A 12,443-nucleotide genomic window follows, 5' to 3' on the forward strand; every position below is an offset into this window, starting at 1 on the left:
TTTGCTTTTTAAACATGGCAAGGCTGTCAAAGTTTTCTGGATCAAGGCCTTAAATGATTCTCATCTCTCCCTCATTGGAATGTGTAGGTCCAGTTTCTCAAACTAAGGAGGATGGCCGAGGGACGGGGCAAGCTGGTGAAATTCTTGGCTTGAAACGTCCTTACGACGTCATGGAGGGCGGCATCTCACGAGGTCTTCCTATGAGGGATCCAATGTCTGAAGGTAGAAATGTCAAAATCTGATTTATTTTAATTTTTTTTAACCCGAGTAGTGAGTTAAAAATTCTAATAATAATGCCACCTTTCTTACATCAGGTCTAATTGTCCGAGCCATGCCACATGACAGGGACAGTCCACACCACGCATCTTATAAAGATACTCACCATATCCGGGGTTCAATCTCGCAAGGTAAAATACCAATTGATTTCTACTCAACACTTTTTCACATCACGAAGTTTCCTTTTGCGGTTTTTATTTTTTCTTCTCCAGAAATGTCTACTATGAACAATAGAATGTTTGCATATGCTGCCTGTAAGTCATACACTCTTGTGACGTCAGGTATACCCCGTCATCTGGACCCTCAAGATAGCTATCTGAGAAGGGAGGCCAAGCAAATGAAGAGAGAGAACTCCCCACCACGTGGGGGCAGTTCACTATCAGACCCAATGAAAGGCAGAGAGTCGATGGTGCCGACAGTAAAGGAAGCTGGGCGCTCGATTCACCTCATTCCCAGGGAGGAGCTCAGACAAACAGCCAAGGAGGTCATTATAATTTCAGCAAAATGGATTACAGTCATCGTATTCCTCTTTTCGTTAAATCCCCGATTTACTTGTCTCTAGGGGACGCCCATGAAGCAGGAGGGGGCCGGCTCGAGTAAACGACACGACGTCCGCTCCATCATAGCCAGTTCCCCGCGTTCCTACCATAACGCACCCCCTCACTTGGAGATGCGGACGGAGAGGGGACGCTACGAAGATGTCCCCAAAGGACGCCCTAGCGCAGTGGTCAGCACGGCTAGCTCGATAGCACGCTCTTCTCCCCTGACGCTAGCAAGCGAGCAGGGGGCTAAATCCCATCATAGCCCAGTGGGCTATGACGAAAAGGGCACCTTAAGAAACCCTTACCCGGGACCATCACACCGTGGCTCTCCTCTTTCCAGGGAAGCAGGTCAAAGGCAACACGACGGTGAGAAGAATTTTTATTGCACGATACGAAACAAAGTGTAGAACCCGGATAATAAGGTAGTTGTTTTCCGTTTCTTGAGTGTTACCGTATTTTCACGACTATATGGCGCACCACATTTAAAGGCGCAGTGGCAGTAACGAATGCTATTTCTGTATTAGAGACACACACAAGACGCACCACATTTAAAGGTACAGGTATGGCAAAACATACACCAGCTTTAACATGCGGACACATGCTAAAAACACGTTTTTAAAAAGGCAACGGAAGCAAAACTGACTTTGGTTGTACTTTATTTAGCCATTTTACAATGTACTCACGTCATCATCACCCACAAATCCATCAAAGTCCCCATTTTCTGTATCTGAATTGAACAATTGTCCAAATGAGTCATCGAAAACGCCGGGTTCCCTCTCTTCGTTGTCAGAGTCACTGTCATTGCATTTTTTTGGAACATATTTTTTTTCCCTCTCCAGGCTCTAGTAAGAAAGAACCTCAGGAGCGTAAAGCCACACCAACCCCGAGGGAGATGAGCGCCACCAAGTCCCCTCTTCCGGGGGTTCCTGACCAACAGACCTACGAACGTCTGTTGCAGGGCCTTGGAGCTGATGTTTACAGACAAATTCCCTTGGCCTTTGATCCTGCAGCTCTGCCTCGCGGCATCCCCATCGACCCAGGTACAGTCATCGCAAGCGCACCACACACAATGGTACCTCGAGATACGAGCTTAATGCGTTCCGGGACTGAGCTCGTATGTCGATTTACCCGTAACTCAAACGAACGTTTCCCATAGAAATGAACTAAAAACTAATTAATTCGTTCCACCATCTGAAAAAACACCAAAAACAGGATATTGCATTGGAAAAACAGTTGTATTTGTTTTAATTCGCCATCTATTAACAAAGTAACAAATAACTAGTGGTTTAATAGTACTAAAATGTGTTTAATAGTACTAAAATGTGTTTAATAGTACTAAAATGTGTTTAATAGTACTAAAATTGGACGGATTTCGCGAAGGAGAGAGAGAGAGCGGGAGACTTTTTGCACGGCAACGCGCTCGTAATAAAGAAATTTAAAAGAACTTGGATTACGATTTAGACACTCAAAAATAAATTGAATCTCATCTTGCACTAAACTTAATTCTAATTTTGTTTTAAGTTTTTATACCTTTCTTCTTGGCTCTATTTATAGTTGATTTAAGGAGGCTTAGGCTTGTGAGGCATCATTTTTGTGCCTTGAGGCTGTGGTAGATGAGTTATTTCATATTGTTTCCTCTGTTAGCAGCAGCTACCAGTCTATCCTCCGATATCAATAAAATGAAATACAGCACTTTCAAAACAAACCACCACAACGCCACTCTAATTAAACGATGAAATCAACCACTCAATGTCAGTATACCAAATATCGGAGCAAATGGATTCTGTAACTCCGACCTAACAAAGGATGTGGGCTGTTTCGTCCGGTCATTTTTAGCCTTTGCTGAAAAGTGGTTTCTCCCTCCTTCGTTACAGCCTTCTACTTGCCTCGCCATCTGGCTCCCAATCCGGGGTACCCTCATCCCTATCCCTACCTCATCCGGGGTTTTCCCGACACGGCAGCCCTGGAGAACCGTCAGACGCTTCTCAACGACTACATAACTTCCCAGCAAATGCACCAGTGGCCTGCAGCGGCTGCAATGGCTGCCCAGCGCTCAGACATGCTAAGGGGCCTTACTCCACGAGATCAGCCCCTTCCTCTGCCTTACTCTGCAGCCCCTCGTGGTAAGACCGCTTTGTTTGTGTTCATTCACGAAAGGATTAATATTGCCCCACCAAATTGGACCAATGAGTTCAAACGTACACAAAAGGAAGGTTCTGTTTGAATGAAAGCATATTACGTTCCACATAATTACAGACTCGAGAATGTTGGACAGTATTGGAGTCTCGCAAAGTATACGTGCCTTTTTATTTTTTTAAGATGAGCATCTATTAATGTACCTTCTACAGATATTTGAACAATTTTAAAAAGGGTGGTTTTTTTTTTAGCTTTTTGACCAAAGGCGTATCAGAACTCACCCATTCGGTATTTCGTATTTAGTTGCTACCAACTTGGATTCATTATAAATCAATTTAGGAAATCTCACATTTGAAAATGACATTGTTCTTTTGAATAATGATCACAAATTGATATATTAATTGGATTGGATAACTTTATTTATCCAGTATTTGTGAAATTTCATTGTCACAGTAGCAAGAGGGTGAGAATGCAGATACAGGAAAGGCATTTTAGACATAAATAGATAGGTAATAAGCAAGTTAGTAAATGAATAAATAAATACATAAATAAATACATAAATACGTGTGTTGCTGATATATATATATATATATATATATATATATATATATATATATATATATATATATATATATATATATATATATATATATATATATATACACACATACACATACATATACATACATATATATAAATATGTATATGTATCACAGTTGCATTAGTAGTACGTACGTAGTAGTAACACAATGACCTACTGAGGGAACTCATCGTGATGATTTTGTGCTAGATGAAAATAATGACTGCAGGTCTTAATGCACAGTTGAGATTTTTATTTTTTGGGGGTCCTATCTGATCTCACTATTCAGAAAAGGGTACTTTTGTATAGCAATTTTCCCTTGCGGCGACATCAGAGCCTTATCTTTAAACCATCCGTCGCCTTTTTGCCATTAAACTGTATTTTTTTGCTCTCCTCTTTTTTTCCCCCCTTCCATTTTAGGAATCATTGATCTATCTCAGGTGCCGCACTTACCTGTCCTAGTCCCTCCCTCTGCAGGGACCACCAGCTCCCCAATGGATCGCATCACCTACATCCCAGGGGGAACCGCCACCTTCCCCGGCAGGCCTTACACCACTCCCCCAATCTCACCCGGTACGATGAGTCATAGATCAGTCCCGTCCATTCATTGCAATTAAAACCACCGCTGTCCATTTCATTGCCCTTTTTCCAATTTCTTTCCTGTGAAGTTGGCTCCTCCCACATGAACAAGATCCAAGCCACATCTTCAGAACGCGAGCGGGAAAGGGAACGGGATCGCGACCGAGACCGGGAGCGAGAGAGAGACCGAGAACGGGATAGAGAACGAGAGAGAGACCGCGAAAGGGATCGGGACAGAGACCGAGAGCGGGACAGAGAAAAGAGTGGCGCTAATGTGGAGCACGCCCCCATTTGGCGACCAGGTCTGGAGCAGCTTTCATTTTTTTATTTTATTTCTTCGTCGGTGAACGAGGTGGAAACTGTTCTTTGGGAATGTACTTATGTCTGCTTTTTTTTCTGCTTCAGGGACAGAGCACAGCTTGGCAAGCAGTAGCAGTGTGAGACCTTCTTCCCAGCCATACCAGCATTCCCCAGTTTCCCCTCGTACTCAAGACAACGTCCAGCAGAGACCGAGCGTCCTGCACAACACCGGAAGCAAGAATCTTTCCGCCGAACATCCCACCTCCTCCGTGTTAAGGTAAACTATTGTTTTTAAGTTTCCCCCCTTCTACGTCAACCAAACGTGAACAGACAGCCGCAAAAATGAGTGACCGGACGTTTCGCCGAAAGACGTTTGGTCCCCGGACGTTTCGCCGAAAGACGTTTGGTCCCCGGACGTTTTGCCGAAAGACGTTTGGTCCCCGTACGTTTCGTCGACCGGACGTTTCGTCGTCACGGGATTCGCGCACTCGCCCCACCCCCGGATTCGTGTGTGTACATGTTTTTCAACCTCGGCTCGCGGGCCATATACGGCCCGTTAGGCTTTTTAATCCGGCCCGCCGCCGGCGTTGTCCAAATTATAGTAAAAATCAATGACCTCATTCATTTCCCTTTGCCCTGCAATACCGCTCATCACTCTCAATTTAAAGACTGCTCTCTTTCGTTGAATAATTATATGTTCTTAATGTTGAAAGTAAATTTGAAAATACATTTTCACCTTCAATTGTGTCTTTTTTCTTATATTTCAATCCCGACATTTGATAACTTACATTGCATGTCCAAATGCTGTCAAATTTTAGTATCCATTCTGGCCCGCAAGTCAAAAAGTTTGCCCACCCCTGGTATAGACAAACTTGCCTCTTTTATACTATTATTGTCCCAAATTAAACGTCCAGTCGACCAAACGTCTTTCGACGAAACGTCCGAGTGCCCAAAAATGACGTTTATGTTTTTCCTCTCGTCAGATCCGTACCCTCGGGACAGTCCCGTTACCAAGGTTACCACGGCCACCTTCAAAGAACCGGCTTACCCTCGGACGCCTACGCGACTTCTCTGGACTCGAGCGTAGCCAAAGAGCAGAGTCGCGATGGAGGGAAGAATAGGGGTCTACCCAAACAAATCCAAGACCAGCACGGGCTCTCGGGCAAATCCGACCCCAAGCGTTCCAGCCCCAGCTTGGGCGGAATGTACCCAGGTCCTTACTCCTCCATTTCAGGACGACCACCACCACACCTGCAGTTGGATAACCCTTCAGGTCGTGGAGAAAGTGGTACGCCTAGTAGAGAAAAGACTCAAAACAAAGTGATGTCCATTCAGGAACAAGAGCTCAGAGCACTCGGTAAGACCTTCACGACTGTGGCCAACTTTATAAACGTGATTATTATGCGTCAAATTTCTTGTGAAACGGGGATGCTTGTTCTCAGACACTAAGACACTGGAAATCACGTCATTTCTTCGTTTAAAAAATATTAGAAAATTCACCTTTGGTTACCCTTTCTCTCTCCCTTTTGGCAACTAGCCTGACTTAGTAAATGAAATAGCCCAATTGAAGCGATATTGGGCCATATCAGCCTCATATTTTTCTAGGCTTAGAAACATATAGAAAACATGTAGAAAATTGGCACTACGATTAAATGCTGTCACTCAGTCATAGCAAACCTAAAAGCTATTCCAACCAGCCAACAGACTCCTGTTGTTACACTTCCACTGTATGACAATTTTAAGCCTGTCACAGCAATATAGGCTACTCCTGCCCTCTAAATCTTTGCATGCTCCATATTATGGCATCATAATTTATGCAAAACTATCTTCCCATCTGCCACGCTTTCAAAATACTCAGTCAATCACTTTTTCTAATGTGTCGTATTGTTAATGCATATCATATTCTGCTTATGGCTATCCAGTTTCTTTCTATTTATTTTACAGCACAACTACTTTTAGATTAGATTATGTTGTACATCACAGGTGTCAAAGTGGCGGCCCGTGGCCCAAATTTGGCCCACCGCATCATTTTGTGTGGCCCGAGAAAGTAAATGATGAGTGCCAACTTTCTGTTTCATGATGAAATTCAAATGAAGATTGTAGATTATTTCCTGTGTTTCCTCATTTTAAATCAATAATTGCAAACAATTTGTACTCATTTGAATGTCCAAAAATGATCTATCGATTAGCACGATCGAGAAAGCTGTCAATTTATTAATCGATTAATTTTGGCAGCCTAGTTGGAAGACATAACGGCCCTCCAGATGTAATTGAAACTACCACGTGGCCCGCGACAAAAAATGAGTTCGACACCCCTGTTGTACATTAACAGTTTGGTAGATATCATCCGTCCATCCATCCATTTTCTTTGCTATTTGTGGTTGTGGCTTGAAGACACAGCTTCAGAAGCATACTTACCATTCCCGAGCCACTTCGTCCAGATGTTTTGGGGACAGTTCTTTGGCCATCTTATGGTCAATGTCTCATTAGTGTGTCCTCCTGGCCTCCTACCTTTGGGATATGACCGAAACACGTGTTAGGTGTCCAGGCGTTATCTTAATTAGATGCCCAAGCCGCCTCAACTAGGAGAGTGCTCTGTACCTCCTTCCAAATGAGGACCAGAATTGGAGGGGCTAATTTTCTTCCCACTTAAAACAAGATGAACAAAAATATATTAAGTCACTAAAGGGCCTAAAGTTAAGCAGTATTTATACTTTGTCTAAGTGTATAAGAAAAAAAATCAACGCAGGCATCAATTGTGTTTATTCATTTGTTTTCAATAATATTTAATAAGGCAGGCAGTTCCAAGCTGATTTTGTTTAAGGGGCTGGGACTGAATTGGCGGTTTAATTCTTTGTTTATTATTTCTAGCACAACAACAAACAAAAATCCTTTGGAGTAATGTCTGTCACCACAGGGATTCCATGCAATCATTGCTAAACACTTGCATCATCATTTTACTGTAACTCTGGCAGGGAGGTCCTTTTTATGGCAACCTTTTACCCATTTTTTATTCATGAGCTACTTGGTTAGAAGCAATCAAAATGAAGAAAAGCTGTGTTCAAAGTAATGTTTCATTGCGATCATTTTCATTGCATCAGTTCAAATTCTTCTCTAAATCTCCCTTGTACCTTTTTTTGTGCTTTTTTTTGGACTGTCAGCTCAACAAAAGATGGAGTCACACGTTCTGTACCGTCCTCCATCTGAGGAGCGACTTTCCCCAGGCCAGAAACCGCCTTCTCCTTGTGTGAAAGGTAGCCAGAGGGTTGTCACCTTGGCTCAGCACATCAGCGTAAGTCTTCACATTAAAACGTACAAATATATCCCGTATCAAGTTCCCTCCTCACGGCAATAACTTTTTTATTTTTTTGTCTTTACCATGCCAGGAGGTGATAACGAAAGATTATACACGTCAGAGTCAGCAACAGCATCAACAAGGTTACCACGGCTCACCCATCCTGGACTTGACCCGTCCCCCCAGTGCCTCACAGAACCCGCCCACTTCTCAAGAGTCTGCCCAACTGGGCCGCTTTCCCGAGGGTATCGGGGCGGATCGTAACAGAGACCGGTAAGAGTCGGTACCAAGCGGGATCAGCAGTAATAAACACGAGAGGTCAACGTTTTATTTCTGATGACTAATAAATGTATTAATAGGCCGCCACTCCTCGGGTTTCATCGACATGAGGTTACGCGAGGTCAACGCGTGGGTAGAAAAGGTCATTTGTCTTTTTGCACTCTGCAGGTCCCCCCCTCAGGCCAAGTCTTCTCCGATCGGTTTTTCCAACGACTGTATCGAACCGGTATCTCCCGCCGGAGCCAACTCGGAGTCGGAAATGCAGGGAGGGATGACCTATCCGAACGAACAAGGAGAGCAAACGTAGGAACTGGTGTTGTTTTGCATCTCAGCACACATATTGGATAAAGATGTGTCAGTTGCTTGATGTGGGTTCTGTTGACCGTGTACAGAATGGGCTCGCGGTCCCCTCCCACCTCGCAACCTCCAGCTTTCTTCAGCAAACTGACGGAGAATACCTCGGCCATTGTGAAATCCAAAAAGCAGGAGATGAGCAAGAAGATGACGGTGGTGGGCAACGACAATGATTTCAGTGAGTACCATGACTCAAGCTTGGTACTCGGACGTTTCGTCGAAAGACGTTTGGTCGACTGGACGTTTGGTCGAACGGACGTTTGGTCGAACGGACGTTTGGTAGAACGGACGTTTGGTCGAACGGACGTTTGGTAGAACGGACGTTTGGTCGAACGGACGTTTGGTCGAACGGACGTTTGGTAGAACGGACGTTTGGTAGAACGGACGTTTGGTAGAACGGACGTTTGGCCGAACGGACGTTTGGTCGAATGAACGGACGTTTGGTCGAACGGACGTTTGGTCGCTGGGTTGTTACTGTTGGAACCAGCTCTCAAAATTATAATCATGAGACAGAGAGTGAGTTTAATATCTAAATATCTAATATCAAAATATCAACAGTAAACTCATAATTTGACAGCGAGCGAACCCGGCGACCAAACGTCCGTTCGACCAAACGTCCGGTCTACCAAACGTCCGGTCTACCAAACGTCCGGTCTACCAAACGTCCGTTCTACCAAACGTCCGGTCAACGTCTGGGGACCAAACGTCTTTCGACGAAACGTCCAGTCTGGTTTAGCTACTTTTGGGTTCCCATAGGAATTTTCCTAGCGAGCTACTTTCTACCTTTTCCAGATGCGGGTCAGCCCGGAACCGAAATCTTCAACATGCCGGCGTCAACGACGGCGGGGTCAGTTAGCGTTCGCAGCCACCCGGCTCCCGAGACGCCCGGCAGCTCCATCGGTCTGGAGGCCATCATAAGAAAGGCCTTAATGGGGAAATTTGATGACCAGCCTGAGGAACGCTCCCCAGCTAATGCTGCTAACCCGCTCCCATCCAGCCTGCCGGGCGCCATGAGCGGGACGGATGGACGAGTTGAGGACGGTTTTTCACAGGGTAACGACTTTCTCTATCCACGTACACGGACAATAATAGTATGGGCGTAGTCAACATTTGCGTTTTTTGGCGCACCTTGAAATCATGTCATCATCTTTGTTTGTAGGTAGTGCTAAACCCTCAAAGGGCGGTGGGCGCTCTAACGGGCGCAAGGCCAAGTCTCCAGGACCAGGCTTGTCGGGGGGTGAAAGGCCATCCTCCGTGTCTTCGGTCCACTCCGAAGGAGACTGCAACCGAAGAACGCCGCTGACTAACCGAGTTTGGGAAGATCGACCCTCGTCCACAGGTACTCTCATAATGAAATGCAACACAATCGATCATACACAGAAGTATTACCAAACGACAAACATTTGAGTTAAAAATGGATAACGTAGTGTGGAAATTCCTAAACTCAACTTAAAGAATTGGGAACGGGATTGCATTCGGGAACTAAGCGCTGTCTATTCATTCCTTTCAGGTTCAACGCCGACTCCCTTCCCTTGCAACCCGTTGATAATGCGTTTCCCCGGCGGGACAGTTTCGGTCCCCTCGCCTTCGTCCGGCCAGCCGACGGGTCAGCCGGCGGGGCAACCGGTGGGCCACGTCCCCCCCGCTCAGGGGCAAGGCCGCGCCTGGGAGGAAGAGGACAAACCCCTGCTCATGTCGCAGTACAGCTCCCTGTCTGACAGCGAGTGACCCACAAAGCTATCGTAGGCGCAAACAGGCGACCCCCATCCACAGCCCCCCAATCCCATCCAAATCCATTCCACTCTCCATTTCCCGAACGCAGCAGGATTTCCCAGACAGACGACTCCCGTTTTTTCCGACGGCGTCACATCTCCCGCCGGCCTTATCCATCGGGGCACAACCAACCACCTTCTTCACGATTAAGTGCTTACGCGTCAATGAATGGGAGCGAACGGGCCAATCAGCAAGAGGGCCCCTCACGCTGTACGCAAGGGATGGGACGACACACCTTGTTTTGCTTTTCCTGGCTTTTTTTTTTCTTTCTTTCGACTTGCAGTCCTCTGTCGGGATTGGAAAGTGATTGTAGACAAGTACTACAGAGATCTCGCAATCATAGTTTATGCGGGCCTGCTCCTTGTTTTTGTTTGTTTTTTTGCAACGACGAATGCTTTCGGGGTGGGTCATATCATTGGTTTACAGGGTAAACATGCTGTTCATCGCCCGTGTCGTCTCACACTTTGGGGAGGGTCCAGACCTGCTGACATCAGGTGTCCCCCTGCCAGACGTTTTGCCACACGACGACGACACACGGACAAGTGGCGATTTTCTCCTCGTTTTTTTTTTATATTAACCGCGTCTGCCGAACTGTTTTTTTTGGACGATAAAGCACTTAGTTTCTTTTTTTGGGGGGCCCGTTTGCCACGGCACTGCATAGAACGTGGACTTGAGAACACAGCGTGGCGACCAATCCCGTTGACTTGACTCTCACCACCGGTGATTTCAAAACAACACAAAACGACAATCGCGTGTGAGTGAAGGAGAAGTCGACCTCAGTCCTTGGCATCGTCGTCTTCAGCTTGGCCCGCCATTGGAGCTTTTTGTGACAGTCTGACCTTGTACTGCTACTGCATAGAGGAAACACCCTTAGCTTCTCTTCTGTGCAGCTTTTGTACATTATATTCTTAGTGTTAAGTGCCATTTATTTTACACGCACAGTACTGAAGTTACCAAGTGACGCACAATAGTTTTTATTTTCTTTGTTTGTTTTTTTTCCCCCCACTTTTTGGCCCCTCCCTCGCCAGAGTTTCTACTATCCAGGCTGGGAATTGTGTAAACAAACCGTCAAGCGAATGAAACGCCTTTTTATCCGTTTTTAAGCAATCAGTCCTGCGTTCAGTGTTGTTTTGTTTGTTTGTTTCCATGGCGACAACTGTGACAGTCTGCTTCACTGCGCCCGCATTCGGTCGGGTACAAGGGAGACGAGGGGACGCATTAAACAAAAAAAAAAGTTTGAATTTCATGTTGATTCACTCTGTGTAATGTCTCAAAAGTTGAGAACTTGCTCGTGTGGAGTTTTCTCCAGCTTGTCGTTTATTTGAGCACACAAATGTCCCCCATTTTGACTGTTCCAGGACTACCTTCTCTTCCCTTCCTTCATCCCGCCCGTTGATGGTCAAGCATGTTCATGCCTGCACAATTACTCATCTCAGCCAGCCATCATCCATTTTGGAAACGGGGTGAGTCCCCCGCCCGGGTGAAGACGAGAATAATGTCCCCACATTATTGTACAGTTTATCAAACTCCACCTTTTTAATCGCTGAAGTTTAGGAATGTGACCGTAAACAAACTAAGCCATATCTAGCTGTTGCTTTACCGGACGACGGACTAATCCATACTAAATTCAAATGTAATGTGCATTAATTTTGCCTTTTGCTCTTAAATTTTTTTTTGTCCAACCACGGTTTCTCTACACCTAAAAAAAACAAAATAGTTATGAGAAAGAATATTTTGGCCCTTGGAGGGAGGTCTGGCAGGGCCGTGGAGAAAGTATAACATTGTTCAAACATTTTGTTCATAATGTTTTTTTATATATAATTATAACCCACTGTATAATAGCAAGGAATGTATATAAAATTAAATAGATGTAAATATTTATGTGGCTTGCTTCTAGGTTGGTATATTACAAAAGACTAGAGAGGAAAAACACGGTTAAATTCTACATGCCCACCAGCAAGCTTTGTGGATAGCAGTGTACAAATGGAAAACGAATAAGACACTGCCTTAATGTTTAAATAAAAAGCTTATTGCCATTCATAGTCTCGGAGTCACTTTATTATAAGATATTACGTGGACACTTGAGCTGTAATTGAAGCTCTTCAAACGCTAGGGGGAGTAATAATCCTGAATTTGCATGTCGTAACCAGTCACCGGCGCATTTTTATGACGTACTTAGCGTTCCTCGTGGTTTAACGGTGAACTTCAGTGTGTTATACCGTCAGTGTTTATTTATCAAATATTGCTTTTTAAGAATTGATGATGCATCTCCTTACCTTTGGCAAAGTTTGATCCTCACCCACAAGTAGCAGTCTTGGTATGTACATGT

The 12,443-nt window shown here is 44.9% G+C and overlaps 2 protein-coding genes across 3 annotated transcripts in view; both read left to right on the forward strand.

The window, feature by feature from the left end:
• The window catches only part of ncor2 (nuclear receptor corepressor 2), a 52,594-nt gene extending 40,442 nt beyond the window's left edge, over positions 1-12,152 (forward strand). Inside the window, exons 29-45 of the mRNA XM_077600206.1 lie at positions 88-222; positions 315-407; positions 558-760; positions 839-1,184; positions 1,658-1,858; positions 2,693-2,941; positions 3,955-4,107; positions 4,203-4,415; positions 4,519-4,690; positions 5,397-5,770; positions 7,575-7,705; positions 7,800-7,981; positions 8,156-8,290; positions 8,380-8,519; positions 9,134-9,394; positions 9,501-9,680; positions 9,852-12,152. Coding sequence (XP_077456332.1) covers positions 88-222; positions 315-407; positions 558-760; positions 839-1,184; positions 1,658-1,858; positions 2,693-2,941; positions 3,955-4,107; positions 4,203-4,415; positions 4,519-4,690; positions 5,397-5,770; positions 7,575-7,705; positions 7,800-7,981; positions 8,156-8,290; positions 8,380-8,519; positions 9,134-9,394; positions 9,501-9,680; positions 9,852-10,069 — 3,386 coding nt within the window. The 3' untranslated portion in view covers positions 10,070-12,152. The remainder of the gene's footprint in view (positions 1-87; positions 223-314; positions 408-557; positions 761-838; positions 1,185-1,657; positions 1,859-2,692; positions 2,942-3,954; positions 4,108-4,202; positions 4,416-4,518; positions 4,691-5,396; positions 5,771-7,574; positions 7,706-7,799; positions 7,982-8,155; positions 8,291-8,379; positions 8,520-9,133; positions 9,395-9,500; positions 9,681-9,851) is intronic.
• A 132-nt stretch (positions 12,153-12,284) lies between these two features.
• Positions 12,285-12,443, forward strand: part of ccdc92 (coiled-coil domain containing 92) — an 88,302-nt gene continuing 88,143 nt past the window's right edge. For both annotated transcript variants that reach the window (XM_077600144.1, XM_077600146.1), the window contains exon 1: positions 12,285-12,431. The gene's annotated coding sequence lies outside the window, so the exon portion shown is untranslated. The remainder of the gene's footprint in view (positions 12,432-12,443) is intronic.

This window comes from Stigmatopora argus, chromosome 5 (genome assembly GCF_051989625.1).
Source record: "Stigmatopora argus isolate UIUO_Sarg chromosome 5, RoL_Sarg_1.0, whole genome shotgun sequence".
NCBI lineage: Eukaryota > Metazoa > Chordata > Actinopteri > Syngnathiformes > Syngnathidae > Stigmatopora > Stigmatopora argus.